Below are 22,515 nucleotides of genomic sequence, written 5' to 3'. Positions count from 1 at the left end.
CAGGTCGTTGCGCATTGGCGGGTTCGATACCATGGATTCCCCTGCATCCGAACGTCATAATATATTTTCGGTACTACGCTTCACATCTCATTATTTTCATAGTCAGACTTCTCGGGAGTATCAGGACGCCATGTTGACCTTTGCATCCTCGCAGCAACCATTCCCCGCACTTGTTTCTATAAGTATTTTTTGGACAAACTTTCATTTCATTTCATTTTATATTTACTTGAGCTGATAACATTTATTTTCATGGCCGTCAGCAGGGTGTTTTTTTGTACTGTCGTCAACGGCCTCGACGCGGGGTCGAAGCCAAGGGGGAGTGACATCATTATTCCTGTTTATTCCCAGTATTCCGCCCGCTTGGGCAGAATGCTTAAAGTATATTCGGAATACCAACCAAATCAAACCGAATAAGGTTAATCCTGCACTTACTTAATCCTCTTCGTGTGTGTCCTCACATAAGGCCGATCGCAAGCACATTTGCAGTCTTCTAAATATACAATCTTTCACCAGTTAGCGGCAACCTAGCCTGCGAACAGGCTCCCAAGTGGAGCAGGGCGTAAAATAAATCGGCGAGCGAGGCGAGCTGAGCGTGGTCTCGTTTCTTACTCTCCCAAGCCACGCTCGGCTCGCATCGCCCGCCACCCAGATTTCTTTTTTTCGCCCTGTCCTACCCGGGAGCCTTTTCACAGGCAACGGAAACCTGGCTAAACTGAGAAAACTAAGAGATGCTGAGAGAATACAGAAAACTGAGAGAGGCAGAAGTCCTTAGCTTTCAAAGTGCATAGCTGCCTGCCATGCAGACGAACTAAACCCTGGTATAGACTATACCGGATTATACCTGATTTTAGTTCGTCTGCAACACAGGCAAAGTGCATAGCAGCCTACTTCACAGCCGTTATGGTTTCGCCAGGCAACGCGTCTCCTAACTATAGGAAACGAATGCGCTCTTAATCTTCCTCAATCAGCTGTTGGTAAGGAGAGGCGTTAAATGACTAACCAAATTACATTTTTGAAGGAGACTTTAGAAGCGCATAGAGGAAAAGGAACTAGTAATGATGATACATGTACCTGAACTCGCAATATATGGCAAGAAGCTCGGCTCTACGAGATTGTGACCAAGTGAACAACACTATTTGTCCGGGCGTCACTTTGAAAACGTCTTGTTAACAGTTAAGTTTATTTCATATAATGAGTACAAAACTATAGACACTTTGTACAAAATTATTAACATTCTACTCAGAATGGGCTCTGTTTTCAAGTGCTCGTGGTAATGCACGGTAACACGGCACACGAGAGAAAATGATTTCTATCCTCTTGGCACTAAGATTGGGCCATTTCCAAATTTTCTTATGCCCCAAAACGAAACCTAGCGCAAAAAAAAACACTTCATATGCCGGTTTAACTCACATTTCGTTTCATTTCACCTGGGTACTAAATTAAAAGCAGTGGTCACTAACACTTTTACCTCATGACTGCAGTCAACGTAACAGTGATGACGATGATAACGATGGCAGAATCTGATTAAGACGTACTGCAATTTCATCACAGTTAGAACCAAAATGGTCAAACTGTCGCTCAACTTTATTTAAATGGTCCATCCACTGTTATATCGTCAGTGGCGTTTTCCATTGACAAAGCAGCATTGCCAAATGTCAATATACAGAGATCCGAGAAACCATCCGTTCAAATTGATGATTCTGACAACGGCTACCATTTCCAGTGATGCTTTCAATGTAATTCCAATTTGCCATTAAATGTCATTATTTCTGAGGCTCTAAGCTTCGATTACTGGCAACTAAGTTCTCTGATGCCGTATGACGACACTTATAATGACGCAATCTTTAAAAAACGACGTACGTCACCTCGTACGGCCGAAATTCTTCTCCACAGCTTGCGGTGCTTGTTTCCGGGCTGCTTTATTTTATATATTACTCAACGCTACTTCCTGTACACGGTCGTTATCTGTTCGGCGATTTATCTTTTAAAGCATCGTTAGAAACGGGCTGATCATAATCTTGTTCTGTGTTGCCATCCATCTTTTCCTTTTCTTCCTCTCCATCTCCCTCTCCAATAACTAAAACGTACGAAACGATGGAAGAAATAGATTAAAATAATTTAATAAAAATGGTAAAATAAATAGTGGTTATTTAGTAAAAAGTTTTGTAATAAGGCAAAGCCCGTTAAAAGCATGATATAAATCGTCACTTTCACGTCTGTCCACGTGCATGGCCGATCTTTTTAGTTCATGAACTTCAATCGTTTGGCTTTATTGTGACTACCACTGCTTGTGCTGCTACTGATGCTGCGCGCTGTTGCTGCTACTTGGCTATTGGACTGTAAGCTCGAGGTTTATATCGGTCGATAGTTTTCTTGGTGCGGAGCAGACTAATTGTTTTATTAAATATATGATATCGATAAACATTAGTTATTAACGGTTTTATTTAATAATTTTAGGCAGTAATACACAAAAAACCGTTTAGCAGATCAGATCGCGAGTTTGCCAACAGTCAGCTACTTGTTTATAGGTTTATTACTAGTTTACAACTGAAAAGTTAAAACCAAGTATGGCTCAACGCAATTCGTTTCAACCATGTCAAATTTTTACCTTCCATAATCCTTTTTCCATATCTAATATTTTCCTTATTCATGTTTTCCTTCACAATGCAGACTTCATTTGATTTAAATGTAAAAAAGAAACAAGTTTGTTTATAATAACAGAATCACTTTAATTAACGCAAAACTATTTCAAACAGCTTACCTTCCCTCTTGTGGATGTCGTGAGATGCAGCACCCTTTCCTATAATTAACACTGCTAAATAAGCTCCAAATGCTGCGAAACACAGAATGCAACCCTCCGCTAGGAAACTGATTGCACCTACGTAATCGAAAACCTTGCCCACGATGAGTGGAATTATCATCTCTCCTATAGCTGCGCTTACAACAAACATACACGTCACAGTACCTGAAAATAAAAATAAAAATTGTTTTATTGGTGTGCTGAAAAGGGCTACGACTACTTGACTTTATCCCGTGCCTTTACAAATACAGCCAATTAGCAGGCCCCTGGGAGGCAGCAAAAATTTACCATTCCAAGGTCGCATTCCACCTTGGTTTCCCGGCGTCCGTCACGGCTAAAATAATTTTTTCCCGCCAAAAACCTTTCGTGCAGGCCGCGCGCGCCAGGCAATTTTCATTTAGTTCAGTTCAGATTTTGCGAGAAAAGTTTTAATTATGAATAAGAAACTACGCTCGAATTTGACTTTCTACGACGAAAGCATTCGAAAACCCTTGATACTATAGAGGGGAAATTTGATGCAGACTTCGAGGAAATTGTCAAACGGCAACGAAATCAAAGAATGGCGAAGAAAACAGCTTTGGATTGTAAGAGGTTTGTCACGTATATAGCAAAACAAATACAGAATTAAGAAACAATGCAAGACATTGCAAGACTGAATTCTGAATGACTTTCCACCGCCAGACTGTAAACCTATTTATGCAATTTTCTGTATTCGCAGATCCGGAATGCTGATGGAGGAAACTATAAAGCAAAGGTAACAAAAAAAGCTTTATACTTTTCGCAATATTTAGTTGAATGGAAGCTGTATCATTTTGTAAGTTTTGTATACACACAAACTCCGGCGCCTGTAAAAGGCTCTCGTTTGCATAATAAATAATTACGTCTCTCGTGGGAGGTAAATTTTGCGTGGTGCAAATCGAAAACAATGCTTGACAAGCATTTATAAGCCATGTTTAACTTGATAATTATTACAGCCATGGTGTGAGAGAGGACTCTAAAATGAGTCGCTCGTTTAATTTTCTCTGCTGCGGCGAGCACGTGCGTTATAAATCTTGATACATTTCTTGGGCATCTTCTGCCAAAAACAACAACGCGAAATATGACCAAATTCCTGCTCCTTGTGAAGTACGAACCACTAACTATAACGAATTTCAAGTTTAAAAAATCTTTGACTTTACTGACATGTTTAGCGTCGATTAAAGCCTTTTCACGGAGAAATAAGAGCTCACCTGTTATCCTTGCACTTGAGCTTGCGCTTTTGCTTGCGTCGCTAGTAAACCAGGCTTAAGCGGTAAAATGCCGTAGTTTTGCTGAGCATGGGTCATATTTTAAAATGAAGCATTTTTATTGTGGTTGTTAGAACATGTTATACCCCGCCCTAATACTAAAACAGTTTAACAAACCTGTAACATTGAAATACTGCTCTGCTAATGCCACACTTGTGGGAAACACATTGCTCATAAAAAGACCAAACGTACTAGTTCCCATCCACAGCGCAGACTCACTTGCTCTGAAGACTAACATTAATAAACTAGATACCAAACAGCCAATCTGAAAGAAAAAAGGGTTTTGAATAAGGTGTCAAATCTATAAGTGGAAGATAGAACGAGAAAATTGAAAGACTTTGAATTGCGGGAAAGAAACTTCATAATTAAAAAAGTAACATACTACAGCTTACTGTAGCTAAACACCCACACAGAAAAAAAAATCATCTTCAAACACCTCTGTGTGCCAAATATGGTTTGTTTTATGGTATGTTCAATACGCCGGTCCTGTGATTATAAGTAAGTCATTGGTTAGTGCCATGTTACACGAGGCAATCTTTCTTGCAACTTCATACTTCCAACGCAACAAACATTGCATTGCCAGTTCAAAGTGTTAAAAAAGAAACCTCACGTGTAACAAACAGCCCATTTTTGCAACCTGTATATAATGCAACAAAATGTTGCGTTGCGAGTGCAAGAAAAGAAAAACTGTCCTATACTTTTCGCCACGTTACGTATCAAGTTGCTGCGTGCGACACGTCGATCGCAACTTACAACGCAATTTTCTTAAAACGAGCCAATCATAGCGCTTCCTTCTCTCGTGGTAGATTTCAAGACGTTGATTTTCAGCGGGCACGTTGGCTCATCCGCGTTTTCCGCGTTGGCTTAGTTGCACGTTTTTGTTTCTAGTAACTTACCGATTTTTTTTCCCAGTGCTATTAGTATTGGTTGTAGTTAGCCAAATATCATTACTTGGTCAAGGGTCCACGGAAGTCTTCCCGGGAAGTGTCTGTCATGTGTTGTTTTATTGTTTATCAAATGATAAATAAAGAACTTGAAACAACTTACCAAATCTACAAGAAGCATAATCGCTGGGGGCATACACAAGGCTATAGGTATTGATATGAGACGACCTAAGGCGAGTGATCCCTGCGAAGAAATTAGTAGTATTAAACACTTATTCTTATCAAACTAAAGAGCCCTTGACATACATAAATAACAATACAAAGTAACAAAGGGAAAATGAACCAGAAAAAAAATATAACAGTATATGCTTTATTAAAAAAAGAAGAAAAGTATAACAAATACCCTTTCTATAATGTTAATGTTGCCTATAACTCTTTCATTTTTACTCACCCAAAACACTGAGGTTAGAAATGCGCCCTGCGCTGACGTCATATGAAGTGGGCTCTTTACTGCGTATGTATAGACGTACCCTCCATAGGACCCCTGACAAAGGATACAATAGAACGTCGATTTTAAGAAATATTTAAAACTTGTTTGATACCTAATGGAACAGCTGAAAGTTACTTTGTGGTAGCAATTTAGAAGGTCTGAAATACCAACTATTGCAAAAGTGATATCACACATGTGCCATGAGACATTGTACAAAACGTTACAAACGTTTCATGGAATCAGGTAGACCAGAGAAAACTGTAGAAAAACTGTAGTACTGTTTCGTAATGTTTCTTTCCCGAAGTTCTTCAAGTATGGAGATGTAGGAGAAACAATGAAATCTCGCGCAACTGCGGCTGGCCTCGCTTCCCCTTCTCCCATGGGTCATATAACTTGACTTCCATTAATTACAATTTGTTAAAACAGGGCTCTTTGAACGAAAGTCACGATTTTGGCGCTAACTGTAGGTACGGCAATACATGTTAAGAAAACTGTTTTTACCTGCATTCCATCGTAAAGAAAAACTAAAAATGATGTCCAGAAAGTAATGCACAGAATCTGCGTTTTGTTTGGGTTATCACACAGACCGGGTTTCTTGAGAGTTTCCTTGTCCAAGTGAACTTTAGTTGTAACGCCTAGAAAAAATCAAGGGGCTGTTAGTTCGTACAAATGCAAAATGTGGGGCCGTAAGCAAACACGACTACTTACAAACAGATATACGCAATATCTTTAGTTTAAATTTGAAAAAAGGAAAATTTAATTATTTTTTAAGTTTTTTAAAAAAAGCCGAAGACATTTTCCTCGTAACACACAACCTGAGCTGCACTTAAGTCTGTTACTCCCTGCTAGCATTACCATATATGGAGAACGGTTTTCGACAGCAGCTCTAGCTGATTCGTTAAAGAACTCCTGTAACGTGTTCAATAACCAATCAGACCAACCATGCTGTCTTTTCAACCAATCTGAAGCAGCCCTTACTTGAATGCGTGGCTTACGCGCGTTTTCCCATGTTCGTCATTAGTTGCCTGTTTTTCCGCGCTTGGCACCCGTTTAAGTTTAAATTTTCGAGTTCTGATTGGCCCACTAGGTTATTAGCCAGATGTGATTACTTCGGTAATGGTTTTACAACAGTCTTTCAAAAGACTCTTTATGGTACTAATTTAAAATAACACCACCTTCTATATCTGTATCCGGGACATCGCCTTCTGTCTTGGCGGCAGCGGCTCTTTTTAATTTATGCTCCTCCCACTTGTCAGATATGACAATGTATGCGAGGCCTATCACAACCGGTATCTACAAAGAAACAAAGGCAATTGGTTTGTACTACAGTCCAACACTATACAAATCATATACCGTAAAAAAAAAATAAAGTCCTTCTCCTCCTCCTCAAGTAACCGCCCCCCTCCCCTCCCCCCCCAACTTTCTCTCGTTGATTAAGGTGGTAACACAAGAAGACTTGCAGCTGTAATTCATGACTTAAAAGATCGTTTAACATGGCGCACGTAATATATCAAACACGAGAGGCAGTGTTCATCGGGATATCCAAACACCGAAATTCGAGGTGTTTGGATAGCCGTGAACACTGTCTCGAGTGTTTGATATTCTTCTCAATCGAAACAAAAACTACGGAGTAAACGGAGAAATAAAATCGTAAAAATCTATGCTAATTAAGGTCGGGTTTCCAAACCACCGTCACGGTTATAATTTTCTTTGTTTTAACTTGATGAATTATTAATGAGTTTGAGAATAGACGATTCTTAACGCAACGATTTGAAGTTTTTAACGTTTAATCGATTCTTGAAATATGCCGTTGCCGCAAGAACATTGCGTTAAAAATTGTCTCGTAATTTAAAATCGTTGTCAAAAATCATCTCGTGTGACGTCACCTTTAAATCCCTTGGAAATGAAAAAGCCTACCCACTCCACGGAGCTTTTTATACGGTTGATAAGATTTTCAGTTTTTAGTTGCATTAATTCCTTACTTTAAAAGTAGCCACGTCATGTAAGAATGCACTAAAGTGGAACAACTCACATGTGCTAAAGCTATAATCCAGTACGCAACCTGGACCTCACTTTTGTATTCCTCTGGTCCAGGAATTGTATCTCTTAAGTGATTAGATGGTCTGTGAGATAACTTATGGTGACTGCGATGCCCCATTCCACCGTATGGTAGCGGATTCCCTCTCCTGGCCGCCGGCAGCCCGAGATCTGGGTGGGGTGTACCACTGAGAAATGGCTCTGCTATTAGCGGGCTCACAAATGCGCCGAAACCATATGAAAAGTACAAAGCCTGAAAAAATAAGCAAATGTCACATCTTTGTTGTATAAAAGTGTTCAACATCGGGGTTCTCCTTACAATACCAAAACATTATCAAGCAGACAGGTGATAAGAATGTAAATAACACTAGTCAAGTATAGGAATTGTCTTAACAGTGTCGGTATTTTATGAGTATAGCTCTTAGAATTACGATAAATTGTTTGACATATATTTCGTTATAAAAAAGAAATGTATGGAAATTACAAACAGACATTTTCTACAGTATAAATCGGTAAAGGAATCACTTTTAAAACACCTCAATAACTTTAACTGCGTCATTTCAAAATTTTCAAGTACTTGGAAGTGTAAAAACTATGCCGCAGAGCTGAAAATTTTTAGATCTTAATCTTAAATGGATCGACTGATTAAAAGACAAAGAAAATAAAAAATCGAAAATATTTTGACTCACCTGCAAATAAGGAGAAACCTTTGGAAAAATAAAAATAAAAAAATTATTAAAAAATAACACAACACTCAGATTAACATAGAGCTAATTTGAGTGGGGGGGGGGGGGGGGAGTTCTTCTAACATGCTTGTAGATGATTCCCGCTCGACTTACAATTACGGGAAATCCCGATCCCATTTGTAACAATTAAACTGCAAGCTTGAGGTTTCTATCGGCTCATAGTTGAAGAGGGGCGAAGCCCCGCCCCAACTAAAAAAAGTCGGTAGGAACCGAGAGCGAGCGATCCAGCTATGTTTTAGCATAACCCAGAGACCGATCTATTCAACAAAAAATTTAGAACAAAAACAAAAAAAGAAAAAAAAAAAAGAGAAGAGGAGGAATGTAACGACAAAAACATAGGAGAAGAAAATAAAATGACGTGAAAGTAAATTGTTTTGTTTTTTTTTATACAGTTTAGGTTTATGATTTCGTCAATTTTACTTGCGTGCGCTTCCAGGGAAGTCAATCGAAAATTAGACAGCGCTTACATAGCCAATCAGATTGCGAGTTTGCTTAATGGTCAGCCGCTGTGTTATGCTCGATACATATAACCTGATCTGTCTTTACATTACCTTTTTGCCGTGAATTGCAATAAGTTGTACATTAGTAGCAGTGTCCAGTATCCCGACAGAGAATCCCGCAGCTGCTGTTGATAATATTAGAAGCCACAGTGTTCGACACATGGGAATCACTGCCAAGAATACGGCGTTCAATAACAGAAAACACAGTAGCAGTAAGTTACGATTAATTTCGTATCTGTGGAGAAATGGGAAAAGAACAAAGTTATCTTCTCTACAGTGTTTTATATAAAAAAACCCTTGGGGCCGTTTTTTAGGGGGAGGAAAAAAAAGTTTTTTCCCCCCCTGGATGGGATACTAATAAAAAATTTTCCAAGTTATGTAGTGTATAATGACTTTGTCGCTCCAAGTTACCCTTGCAATGACCGGGCAGGGGCGTTGGGGACTTTATAAATGCTCTACACGGAGAGGCTCCGCCTGGACGTTTGACCCCTTTTTTACAAAGCAACTTTTACCGAAATGGTACCCCTTTTACAAACAGAAGACAAAAATATTTTACCCTCTTCCAAAACCCCAAAGATGTGCTAGGTCAACCCCTTTTGTTATTGATAGAGTATGAAAACCCACTCACTTGTGATGTAAATTCTACCAAGAATTTCTGTTCAGTTTCTACTTCCTTTTCTAGTGCTTAGATTTCGTTGCTGTACCTTTTTGGTTAAAAGCCTTTTTTGCGACCCTTTACTTACTTAATCCTCTCCGTGCTAGTCCGCAGAAAACGCCGTTTTTGCGAGCCTTTAAACACTAAAATTTTTAAAGTCGCTACCCTTTCTCACACGGACCATTATTTTCTTGGAGGGGGGGGGGAGATTCCCTGCAACTTTTTTTTTTAGTTTATGCACCTCTGCACATTTTTTTCGATCTACTATTTTTTTTATACATATCGTTTTTGCACAATTTATTTTGTCTTTCCAGGCCCTGCAAACAATTTTTTTCAATGTTTTTCATCACCCCCCTCCAAAAAATAATGGTCCGTCCCTAAGAGGGTGAAAAAGGCACCCTTGAAGTACCAACTCAAGTTCATCGCACTGATGGTCAGTTATGTCAAAGTGCGTCCGCTGGGCGATATATAGAAACAGTAACAAGGAAAACTTAAATATAGCGCTGGATAAAAAAATTAAATAAGGTAAAGAAGAAATAACTGCCCTTTAAAAATGGAAACAAACCGCGGTTGTCACTAAAAAAGTAGACATGCATGACCGAGTTTTCTACGACGTTCTTGAAGTTTTTTTAAAAAAAAAAAAAAAAAATTCAGATGACATTTCTTATGTGAGGAGAATAGCCGAAGAAAGAAGATTTTAAATTCGTGCAATCGAAAACCGAGACCATGTAGAACTTGTTTTTGAAACCTGTTGAGTCTATGGTCAAGAAAGAAATTAAGAACCAGTATATTACCTGTCGACAAGGGTACCCGCGACAATGGCGCCCACGAACCGAAAAGTCGACTGTGTAAATAAAAGCCAACTTAGCGCGTCTATAATGTCAATATTAGTGAAAAACGAGATCAAATAATCCGTGAGTGTTGGTCCAGCCATACCCACGGACATGCCAAACATGAAAAACGTGCTAAAATAGAGAAAATGGGCAAAACTGGATCGGCAATATGGAGAACAGCTTCTTCTTAGATCGTCTACTTGATCCGCGTAAGACTTGATCCGTCGCCATATTACTGGGAATATCACTTGCCGGAGCATATTGCGCTGTTCTTGTGTTGTTACGGTCAAGAAGCCGTGCCCTCCACTGCCAAATGGGAAATAGTAGTTGACTAGCTAGCCACTCAAATTTCACTAGGCTTGAAACTTATTACTTGATCGTATTCTGATTCTGCGGTCCAGTGTACGTTTTCCTGTCGCTAGAAGCCAGTTGGTATCTTGTTTTTCTTGTGTTATATTTTCAAGAAGCCTTGAAGCGCAAGTATAAAACTCCTGCTCTGTTGTAAACCACGTTATGCAAAAGCAAAATAACAGGTTCAACCTGCCCTCTGTGACACTTTCATCACACATGTGTCAGTGAAAAACTCCCACTGTTCAGCCCAGGGCACAGTTTCGTTCGTAATCTTTTTCGTACGGTTTTATCAGCACTTGCCAAAATGTAGATATTCCTTATGTAATTTGGTACACAATTCAGTGTTTGCTGTTTAAACAAAATAACACTGAAGCAATTAATTAACGTATTGAAACATGTCTGGTAAACAACCTGCTGCGAGACAGGTAAAGAAACCATGGTCCGTTCACACTTGATCTCCTTAAACCAGTTTAAAAATGACAAGCATCAATTATCCTTCATAAATGTTTTTCCTTTTCCAGTGAAGTCATACGTACAGTAACTGCTTTAAGCCAGCTTAAAATAACTTATCAATCAATAATTGTGTCATTTCTTAGCAGAGCAAAAAAAATTTCCCATGGTCAATTGCTGGCTTTGAAAGTCAAGGTTAACTGAATGAATGGAAATCAAATTTTGAAAAACGAGGTAATGAAAAACCCCATTATAGTAATTTTATTAGAATGTAACTTTGGAAAATAAAACTGATTCATATCAAAATTCAAACAAGTGATTTAATATTTGATTTCACGGTGACACAAAGCTTCTTATAAGATGTACTAAACAACGCAAGGCGGAAGGGGAGGGAGGGAGCTGCGGGGCTAAAGCCTCCGCACTTTTCTTGAAGATATTGACTAACAAAACAGTTTCTCTGATAAGAACACTGTAATTTGGTAATCTTCTTAGTATTCCCTCCTCCCTAACTACCTAAAATCATGCCCTGCCCTCCCGCCGTTTCTTAGTTTTTAACATTTTTAACATTCTATTTTAATTTTTAAGGGTTGGTGTGATATCTTAAGATTTTTTTTTACCGACCTTATAAAAGAGATGTAGAAATCCACTTCAGGCGTCAGTACAAATAACGGTCAAAACAAGTTCAAATACCCAAAAAATTAGAGAAACATTCCTCGGACAGTTAAAGTCCGCCTTTGAAAGGTTTAGAACGTAATTTTTTTAAATATTTTTCAGCCTTGGTGTATGATAATTTCAAAGCTTTGCAGAGAAAATATTTATATTAGAGAGCTAATGGAGAATTTTAAGTTTTTAGAGAGTCTGGACTAAAATGTGATCGTAAGGCGTCAGTTATTGTGGAGAGGTGACCTGCTCTATATAATAAGGAGGAATGGGTGCGGGGAAGTTCGTAGTGTTACCCTGTTTCTAGATTTCATCTCACGATGGCCAAACAGGGAAGTCAGAGGGAAGTTTTACAATCCATTAATTAGAATTTCCAAGCCATTTATCTGCTTCCATATGAAATTTTGGCCTCTTTGTAAGTTATACAGACCTGAACTGAACAGAAAACTGAAGCAAAAATCGAGAGGAACCTGGAAACGACAAAAAGATAGGCTCGTAAAGCATCATGGGAATTGCAGCCCATATGTGAATAGAAAGCACATATAACGTTTTTTGTGATTTCTAAATGATCGACAAAGAAAAAAAATAATCATTTAATCATAAATCGATAAGACAAATCTGAACACTGATTTAGTTTTTCTGACAACTCAACACAGCGTTTTAAATGCGATCAACTCGAACCTATCTAAATCAACCGGAAGTTTAGATATAAACAAACAGGTTTCGAGACGGGAGTTTGAGTTTGGTATAGTTTTTGTATTTTTAGCTTGCATTTTATTTAACGAGATGCTTTGCATTTATTTAGTAAAGTGGTTAACTTTACTAAAACGGGATAAGTTTGCGAGAGGGAACAGGGATTTTTAGCATGTTGACAATTTGATTGTTGATTGATTTGTACGTTACCTGTCTAACATTATCCCAGCTACACTTGCTCCAAGTAAGGCATACGCCGCCTGCGTGAAGAATAACCAGCTCATCATATCCAAACCATGATGAACCAAATGTCCTAACTCGATCAATGTCGGCCCTAGAATCGCCATTGTAGTCCCAAACGAGAAGAAACAACCGCAGTACAAAACTGTTATAAGAACACGCCGAGGTAAACAAGAACTTGTGTTTAGTTTATCAGTTTCTGTCGATTTCCTCGAGGCCCGTTCTTGAGCGATAGTCAAGCCAAGAAGATAAGTAAAACTCATAACGTCTTTTCCTCCGCGTCATGTGTGAAGACAGCGACCATTCAAATACACAGTCATCAAGTTCTCATATTTGAAACCAAACGAGTTGTTTAGGACTCGATAAATGGAGGCAACACCACACAATTCAACCTGCTTTCCCCTCATTAAAAGCGATATTTAAGGCGTAAACTAACGGTACTGACAGCCCAGGTCCTGTCTCAAGTGACAAGCTGTTGATTTGGAGTCAAGCCATAACCACTTCGCCATGATGGTTGGAAGTAGACTTTTAAATATGGCTGACTTTTGGCGGTTGGTGGTCGTTAATAATTCATGTACTCTACTTGTTGCATGTACTTGAGGTTCTTGTGTTTTAAACAACTCGTGGGATGTAAGCAATAAAAAAACACTCAAGATATAAACTATATCTTATCTCATTTAGATTAATGCATCCCTCGTCAATTTCTACTTATAATTTTGTTCGAAAAACCTCAATAGATGCCATTAAAAATGTGGAATTTAAGCCTTAAAACAGCGCAAAAAGTTTTCGTTTCTGGTGGTTGTTTTACTTTTGATCATTCTTTCTTTGTGAGTAAAGAGTAAAAGCAGCAATCTATTGGTTCTGTAACAAAAACAATTTTCTGCAACCATAAACAACAACCTGTAAGTGACCTTGCAGTCTGGAAGGGAATTCGAGATTTAAAATCAACCTTTAAATCTTTTTCTCTTGAACCTAAAAAACTTGGATACCAAGAAACCCAGATAGAACTTGATTTAAAAATTGAGTTTTTCGTGCTGGTGAAAATTCGAAGAAAAAAGCGACAAACAACAATTTCAACCGATCGCGGAATATTACTCCTTATTTCTAGCTGGGGGTGGAACCCAGGCCGCTTTGTTGCAAGGCCGGCAATTACAAACTCCATTAACCTTGCTTCCAAAACAATCTTTTTTCTGTTTATAATGAATAAAACAAATAAATGGACATAAAACTGGCTTTGGAAAAAACAAACAAACAAACAAAAAAAGGAAAGAAACAACGACAACAGCAAGGGCAAAATAACCACACAAAACGAGACACAAAAAGACAAGAATTTTTCAACTTATCTCAGCATTGGTGAGTAAAACGCAGAAGTGTCTTGAGTGAGGTGGAAGTTTCACTAGTGAAGGGAAAGTGTCGTGAGTAACGCCGAAGTCTGATGGTAGGGCAGAAGTATTAAAGCTCTATGAGCAAAGCAGAAACGAAACTGTAGCGAGTAAGACGGAAGTGTCGAGAGTAAGTGTCACAAAACTTAAAGCAAAGTTCAAAATGAATTTTTTTATTCTCAGTTTTCTCTGATTATTTCATATTCTTTATCACATATTTACAATTTCATAGTGAGCTAATTAAAATAAACGGTAGATGCGTGAGCCCATTTTCTCAGTGTAAAAACCACCACAAAAAATCCCAAAATTGGATAAAACACACACCCCTTTATCAAATATCTCACTACTAGAAGCTAGGAAAAAAACCCGAACCCCATCCAATGTAAATACATGTGTACCTATTTAACTTACACATGAAAGTAATCCCCTGCAATGCGAACTTAAAAGTATATTTCTCCCTTTATATCGGTTTTTCAGGTGACAAACGATCATTGAAAACTTAAAACGTTATTTTGAAGCAAATATAAAAATTGTTTACATTGAGCAAGTAAAAAAAGAAAACGGAAAACGACAACTGTTTTGCCTTATTAGAAAGGTTTCTAAAATAATTTAAGCTAATCTTTTCTGTTTCCACACTACAAGTCAAGACAACGTTTAATGCTAAAAGAATGGAAATCTTTAGTGGTATCTGTATTTATTATTATTTCCAGTGTATTTGATACGCTCTAAAGGTACTCACATTATCATTAGCTTTAGCAAAGGTCTTGCCAAACGATTTCATTTTAAAATCACTTCTACATTTTACTCAGCATTGTTAAGTAAACATGCTGTTATTATCAGTCTGTAGCTTCAGCTCTTGAAATTTATATCTTTCTACACCCGAGGTCTATTATTTTCAGACAGAAACATCAAAATTGAATATATCCGCTCTTCCGCGTGATAAGTTATGTTAGCTTTGTAGTTCAACCACTCTGTGAGCTGGCTCGCCTCTCAGAAGCTCATCGTGCCCAGTCTCTTCGGTTTCCTCCTCACACGTGACCAACGGAGTATACTCGCAATCGTCAACGGCCTGGTTACAATTACACAGGCGCTTAATGGCGGCGCGGTATAGATCGTGTACTGCAACGAGAAATAAAATGAGATCAGTACGAGATAAGACAAAGAGTTCGTATGCAAAGCCTGTATGGGGAGAGGCACTAACTAACGGTTGAGGTGGCGTTGAAGATCAGAGGGTATTTCCGCTTACCTGATTGGTTGATTTGAGCCCTGGCAGTCATGCGCAGTATCAGGAAGACAAAAAGGGCGAAAGTACAAACCAACAAGCCGATCACAAGAAACGAGAGTGGTCCATCTCGCGCAAATGCCTGGGAAAGAAAATATCCATAATTAGCAGTTTACCCGAGGAATTCTTTTTATTAAGTTCGTCTGAGCCCAAGGTTTTTCGTCAGTGGTCACTAAGCAACACGAGGTCTACTTTCGCACCACTCTGCATGATGCGTAACAACGTTCGGAATGTTTGCAAGTGTTCATTCTGTTTTGACTGGATGAAATATTTACCGTAACTGGGGACAGTATACCCGAAGAATGCAATATCTTAAATTGAAAATAAAATAAGGTATCCCAACGGGTAGAAAGCTGGCCATTGCGGATTCATTGCGGAAGAGAAAGAAGGCAAACGCGGAATAAATCGTGCTCTGATTAGTTAAGATACAAGATTTGAACTCAGGGCGATAGGGTAAAAGTAAGGCACAGCATTTAACAAGACAAGATCACCTTTCCGACAAGAAGTGGAAACACCATCTCTCCTGTAGCAGAACTCACAATCAGGATACTTGTTATAGAACCTAGAATACACAGAAATAAATTAGTACTGATACTAAAAAAATCTTTAAGTTGGCTTTTTATGAGACACTTGTCCTATGACGACACTTTTCCATAGTATGGGAGCTTGTTGTTCCCTAGGCTCGATTTCCATCCTTACTGGCAGTCCAGTGTGTCATCCTCTTCCTAATGGCAAGGAACACGGGCTCACAAAAAATCGAGCCTAGTTGTTCCCAGTTTTTGGGAGTTTTCATACTTTGTAAACCGAAAATCGATTGTTAATTTTATGTCAAAAATCTCCTAATTAACCAAAGAGACGCTCTCACTGTAACATTAATTTTAAAACAAAAGCCCTATTTTACCAAAAGAGGGGGGGGGGGGGGCATCTCGATTTGAAATAACGATCATTAGAACAAAATAGTCATGTCTGCTCAAAATAAGTTTCAGACCTTCACCTTAAGTTTCTCCAAGCACCTTTACTCTAAACACTTCATTTCTGAATGTTCGCTTTCGTATTTTTTGAAGTACAATTTTTAATTCCGAAGAAGCTCAAGACCAATCTGGCCATTGATCGGTGGAAACCCATAAATAAAAATTTGATTTTGTAGCACGATAAAAAGAAAGCATAGTTGGTAAGTATTGTTTACCTGTGACGTCAATGTAATGTTCCGCCATGGATAGAGTTGAGGGAAATACAGAGCTCATGAACAGACCAAACGCGCCGCTGCCAATCCATAACGCCAGGGAGAATTCGTGTAGGTATAATATGAAGGAGATTGCTGTGAAGCATCCAAACTGTAAAGGAACAAATTTAAGGGTTTCCGTTGAGAATTATACACTTTAGTATAAGGTAGGAGAGAGGAAGTTTAAGTATAAAAATAATATTCTGAATTGTGGTCCACACAGAATTACAAAAGCTAATACAATGAAACGCAGTTGTTGATCAATTTTGACACTTTTTGACTGCCTTATATGACTTCCCCATGACGTGTCCAAGACGTCAAAGTAAACTTGAACCGTGCTACTGTTGCAAGCTCAGTCTCTTGTTGCGAGAAGAAACTTAATCATACGTCATTACGAGTTAAGCAAGCATTGCATATTTTAAAATTATGTTGAGATGTTGGGCTAGAATGAAAATAGGGAAAATAACATCACATCCCTGTCAGACACGGGTACATGGTACATTTTGGCGGGGAAATAACTGGAATCTGTGACGGACTTTGTACATTATGGCTGGATAACGGATTTACTATTTGACACTTACCAGGTTTACGAAAAGCATTTTGTCCGGTACCAGAAATACAGAAACGAAGATAGAGATAAATCTTCCAGCAGCAAACGAACACTACAAATGACAAAGTTTAAAAGAAGATGCAAGTTCAACATCAGTAATTGGATAAAAAGTAAATGGTAGAGATTGACAAAATATTTACATGAAGCCCGAATATCGTGTGCGTATGGACCCTACCCCAACGGAGTCGTCGACTGAGTACTCTTAGTACGCGGGCTAGGTTTTGGTTGGATAATAATAATCGTAAGCAGTTCGGGTGTATTTACGAAGATTTGTCCAAAAGCAACACTTGTTGCCCCGACTGCACTAGTCAGAGGTTTGTTTACGTACCCAGAATAAGGAGTTAACGTATGCAGCATGACTTGGAGACAAATGTATCTCACTTTTGACTGCATATGTGTACAGGTAACCACCATATGCACCCTGAAACAGAAAGACGCAAAAAATAACGTCTTTAGTATAGTGATATAATAAACAAGTCATGTAGAGGTTTAAACACAGAAATTTTGCAGAAGGACATATTCAGTTCGTCTTATAACCACCTCCATTTTTCTTGCCTATCGCACTATTAGCCTGCCAGCAAAAAGCACTTTCAATACTTTTGGATTGGGGCTCTCTTTGGCAATAGATGGACCAAACGGAAGATTAAACACGGTTTTACGTTTGAATCCACCCTTTGTAATTTCCTCTATACCATTTCAGAAGCACTTTGAGGGCAAAAACCCCTACAAAGATGAGAATATTTTCGGCAACTTAATGAAAGGAGCTGTTCAAATTACCTGCAACCCGTCGAACAGGAACAACAGCAGACCGGCAAGGAAAGTTACCAGCGGTATCTTGGCAGGAAGACTGCAGAACGATAGTCTAATAGAAGAACGATCAATGGTAGGCTTGAACACTTGGGGCAGATCTGGCGAAAAAGATAAGCTTAATGTGAAAACGTAATGGCGGACTTCTACTGTTGAGCATAACGCAAAAATAAGCTCTGGATCGCAAGCAGAAAAAATTTGAAAGCTGGACAATGTGCAAGCTTGTCCGTTACATAAGCGCGCACAGGTGTCTGGTGCTCATTGCTAGGCATCGTGCGACTTACTTACTGAAAAATATCGACGTAATATTGTCGATCATCCACACGTATGGTGTCAACATGATAGAACAGCGCTTCAAGCAATATTACACTGTTTTGACCTGTCTGATCGACGCCTTACCCTCACTTTCTGTTTCATCTGCAGTCTCTGCACTCCCAGCAGGCAAAGCAGCAAGAGTGACCACTCTTCCGGCGAAAATCTCGGGTGACCAGCGCCTGAGGTATCGCTGCCTGTAGATCAGGTAAAATAATCCTGACTGTACTGGTATCTGGAGGAAGGAACGTAAATGCTCTTTAGATCAACGTCGCCAGTGTGATCACTGGGATTTAGAAATTGATCATTGTGGTACTTTTCTTAAAAATCGGGAACGATTAATATCAAAACGCCAAAACACGCTATTAAATACACAAACGGAAGCGCAGCAAAGCGGCAGACAGAAAGACAAACAACGAGACACACATAGACAGACAGACAGCCAGCAAGACGAACTGACCTGCAATAGTAAGCCAGCCAGTAAGCAAAACTGGACAAAAAAATTGTATTTTATGGGGCGGGGCAGACACACACATACAAGCAGTACACGACAGACAGACTGACAGACAGACACACTAGCATGAAGTAAGGCTATCAGCCAGTAGGCATAATGCACAAAAGACTTGGTGTGGCAGTTGCTCGAGACAGATACACAAGCAGTAGTCACACACACAGCAGACAGACAGACAGACAGACACACTGACTGACCTGTAGTAGTGCTATTAGCCAGTAGGCGTACTGTACAAAAGACTTGGTGTGGTAGTGATGCAGAGTAGCTGTCTGTGACATAGTTGCATTAAATGCTGTTATGTTTACTTTCACGCCATCAACAACACTGTACTCCATGATACTCTCTAGTGTCGAGTTCTCAAGCGTCCAGCCAAAAATATTGCTTTGGAAATGTCCATCCGTGCAAGCGCTTCGAAGAAATGGCTCTGCAATGACAGGACTTACCAGGGCACCCAGGCCATAGAAGAAGTGAAGGGACTGGAAACAAGAGAAGTAGAAATCATTTAATCTATACCTCTTCAAATCACCGCACAGATCAAATGCTTTGCTGTATAAACGAGCTTAACATAAGCAGCAACTTACCTGCAATCTTGGCGCAACCTGAAATAATAAAAAAGAAAAAAGATTAGTGGACGATACGCTGAACAGATTTAGGAAATCAACATAAGAAAATGAAATAAATTCAACATCTCTTCAGGTTTCATAAAGGACGCGGCGAAGCCGAGTGGTTAGAATTCTGAATGTGAAACCCGTTGGTTCCTGATTCAAGTTCTTAGTCAAACTAGTGTTGTTCTTGGTAGTTTAGATCTAACCTCTTTTTTAAAAGTGCCAAATTGTCTGCCTTCTGCTTGCTTGAACTTATTATAGTTGTTATCACGTGTCTGTTCCATTGAAAGGAGAAATTTCTCAGCTGTTTACCAACCTTTTTGCCGTGTATCTTGATAAGGACACTATTTGCTACAGTGTCAATCACTCCCATGTGGACCCCCAGCAGGGCGAAAAACGCCAACATCACGCCAAACACGTGACATACTGGGATTACAGCGAGGTAGATTGCCACGGATGTCACGCAATACAACAAAATGATGTTGCAATCGTATCTGGAATATATAAGAAGGTACAACTTTCACTTCAACGCTTGGTATGTTATATTATTGTTTAGCAACTGCTATGCCGTTTTTTAATTGCCTTACTGTGTATTTATAGGAATCAATCTTTAATGACATGACAAAATTAAACAATTCTTCCAGTTTTTCACACGATGAATTGAACCTTAAGCTCCTTATCTATTCAAGGTATAGCGATAGCTATTCATTGAAGTAAACTGCATTAAATGTGCAACAGAAGTTGAATTGTCGGCAAACTGTGTTTAATATAATGTGAATCAGATTCATGATATAGGCATCTATATCTAAGGTGAAAATTACCGCTAAGGAAAATAATAACGATATTTACCTTTATGTCCTTGTTGTTTGTAGTATGTTTGATTTCGTTTTTAGAGTAAACAAGTGGAAAATAATATCACACGTTTTTAGACGAAGGATCTTAGCACAGAAATTAAGCGTTTTGTTTCTATTCGACAGGCAAGATGTAAAGAGGAAAACACCTTGTCATGGCAAAATGTCTGTCAATGATATTTGACGAAATGATGCGCCTAATAAATTTAAAAAGTGACGGATACTGCGGATACACCCACACTCCCTGATATTAATGTTACGGGCGAGGCACTATATCACTCAAAAATGAGTTGTTTTCCTCTTCAGATAAGATTATTTCTCTTTAATAATATTTGCCTTCCCTTTCGTGAATATAGTTTCAACTTTGTTGCCTGTTGACAGCCTTTTGTTAGATAATTGCATAGGAAACAAAAGAGTAGATAATTGCATAGGAAACAAGTCTAAGGAACGAAAACCTCAGGCGTATTTTAATAGATTTGTTATTTGCTTCGAAGTTTCAGTACTTTTAACAGAACACAATGCCACACGATAAATGAAAATAGGACGTTAAAAAAAGAATGCGATATGTTGATAAAATAAAGCTACTTAAGATATAATCAAAAATAATTCCAAAAATTTATGATATCAAACGCCTTAGCCACAAGGAAAAAATAAGGTCGCGATCTGGTTGAATTATATCCATTCCGATATTTTTTCGAGTGTGACATTGTTTTCAAATTAAACGCTCACTGAAGGACGAAAATCTCTATGGTCAGTAAATTTGTTGACAAGTGTATTTGTCCTTTTTTGTTTTAAGGCGGTTTCTTGACCAAAAAAATCGTCTAATTATTTGAAGATCACTGTTCAGTATTTTCTGAGCTTTTAATAACATCCTTGTGTCGCTGGCTGCAAGAGTCGCCACTCATTACTCAGAATTTTTAGTAAAGGTGCAAATTCTATCTGAGCTCTTTGTTATATTCAACTAGTACCTGGGCAAATTTATGGCTTTAGTCACTCATTTGAATGCAGAAGTTCTTAATCCGATTTGTTGAAGAAGGAATTGAAAATTGCTTTCAAAGATTTTATCAAATTGCGCTTTGCCGGTAAAGCAAAAAACCCCGTTTAAATCAATGGTTATCAAAGATTGCCACCTAAAAATTAGAACCCAAAAGTATTTACGCGTTAAACATTTTAACTTACTTTACACAAAATAAAATAGATTTTCTTACCTGTCTGCTAAATAACCTCCTAAACTTGAACCAAACAGAGCGCTCAAAGCTTGTGAGAAAAACACCCAGCTCATAACATTGAGCGGCCGGTTGGTAACACAGCCTAGTTCGAGCAATGTTGGTCCTATCACTGCCGCGGCCATTCCAAAAGTCCAGAACGATCCACAATAGCATATCGTTGCCTTGACGCTTTTGAGAAATTCTTCTTCGTTTCTGTAATCTTTTAGTCTTGAAGTTTTCGGATTGTCGCCGGTGCGAGAACCTTTCTCGCGCTTGATCGTCGTTTCGAAAATACTCGGAACATCTCCTTTAAAGAAATTCTCCAACATTTTACGAAGCGACTCCGCACGGATGTAAACGATGTAGTTTTACGAAGAAACTGTTTCAAACACCTTCGGAGAAAACTTCAAGTAAAGATTTTCATTTTGATAGCGAAACGAACCACAATTCTGAAAAATCAGTCCTCTCCATTTTGTCTCGGGCTACGATACCGCGAAATCGAAATTTATGCGCATGACGTCACGAATGGAAGAAGAGGAAATCTTTTCAAGGACAAGCAGAGCTTGCGACCGAAAAATTTTTAGTTTGCCGGCAAACTTGTTATTTGCCACCCGTAGCTCACTCGTGAATATTCACTCTTGAGGACAAATCATTGTTTATTTTCCATCATTCTTGCCATTATAATAATTTTATTGTTCGCCTCCATTTGAGTAGGCTTAGATTTTGTTTCAAAATCATTGTTCGCGACAAGATTCACCCATCAAAAATTCATGACTCAATGTTTTATTTAGCTGTTAGCTGAAGGTGTTTCTTCTGTATTTTTTAAATATTGCTGTATGCAATATTCTGAAATATTCTTCACGTAAAGCTCGAAAAATCTAAGTAGGCTGTTATAGTGGTTAAAGGCAGGTACGGAAATTAAAAAAGCTCGTGAAAAGATCGAATATTGTTACAAAGTTAAGCGTTGTGATTGATTTCGAACTTGAACTACATACGATATAGTAAAACTATTATCTTTTTTGAAAAATACTTCGATTCACTTTTTATTTTCAATAAGAAAGCGTTTCTAATCGTGAAACGCTTCTGTGTATAGAAAAGAA

At 38.6% G+C, this 22,515-nt stretch overlaps 2 protein-coding genes and 1 long non-coding RNA gene across 4 annotated transcripts; 1 reads left to right on the top strand and 2 right to left on the bottom strand.

Moving 5' to 3' along the window:
- Positions 1–1,676: 1,676 nt before the first annotated feature.
- On the bottom strand, positions 1,677–13,186 carry LOC144629349 (major facilitator superfamily domain-containing protein 4A-like). Of its 2 annotated transcripts, none has more exons than XM_078487587.1 (11): positions 12,596–13,186; positions 8,795–8,978; positions 8,187–8,204; positions 7,493–7,750; positions 6,636–6,753; positions 5,962–6,095; positions 5,422–5,514; positions 5,134–5,214; positions 4,204–4,351; positions 2,762–2,965; positions 1,677–2,077 (listed from the first exon to the last, which is right to left on the bottom strand). In XM_078487587.1, the coding sequence occupies exons 1-11, from the start codon at positions 12,886–12,888 to the stop codon at positions 1,962–1,964; spliced, it is 1,647 nt and encodes a 548-aa protein (XP_078343713.1). In that variant the 5' UTR covers positions 12,889–13,186; the 3' UTR covers positions 1,677–1,961. The 2 variants fall into 2 exon arrangements, with proteins under 2 accessions (XP_078343713.1, XP_078343712.1); XM_078487586.1 differs by lacking the exon at positions 12,596–13,186 and adding an exon at positions 10,193–11,085.
- On the top strand, positions 3,286–18,490 carry LOC144629353 (uncharacterized). Its single transcript, XR_013566362.1, has 3 exons — positions 3,286–3,391; positions 3,519–3,554; positions 18,352–18,490. It is a non-coding gene; the product is annotated as an uncharacterized LOC144629353 (long non-coding RNA).
- On the bottom strand, positions 14,165–22,282 carry LOC144629348 (major facilitator superfamily domain-containing protein 4A-like). The gene is made up of 12 exons (XM_078487585.1): positions 21,416–22,282; positions 19,673–19,850; positions 19,333–19,350; positions 18,949–19,227; positions 18,328–18,475; positions 17,899–18,029; positions 17,450–17,542; positions 17,093–17,173; positions 16,476–16,623; positions 15,781–15,851; positions 15,254–15,371; positions 14,165–15,126 (listed from the first exon to the last, which is right to left on the bottom strand). Exons 1-12 carry the CDS (start codon positions 21,742–21,744, stop codon positions 14,957–14,959), a joined length of 1,764 nt encoding a protein of 587 aa, XP_078343711.1. The 5' UTR covers positions 21,745–22,282; the 3' UTR covers positions 14,165–14,956.
- Between the last annotated feature and the right edge of the window lie 233 nt (positions 22,283–22,515).

Source organism: Oculina patagonica, chromosome 10, assembly GCF_052425735.1.
Source record: "Oculina patagonica isolate OP01 chromosome 10, crgOcupat, whole genome shotgun sequence".
NCBI classification, from domain to species: Eukaryota; Metazoa; Cnidaria; class Anthozoa; order Scleractinia; family Oculinidae; genus Oculina; species Oculina patagonica.
This window is presented reverse-complemented; position numbering and strand designations above follow the sequence as displayed.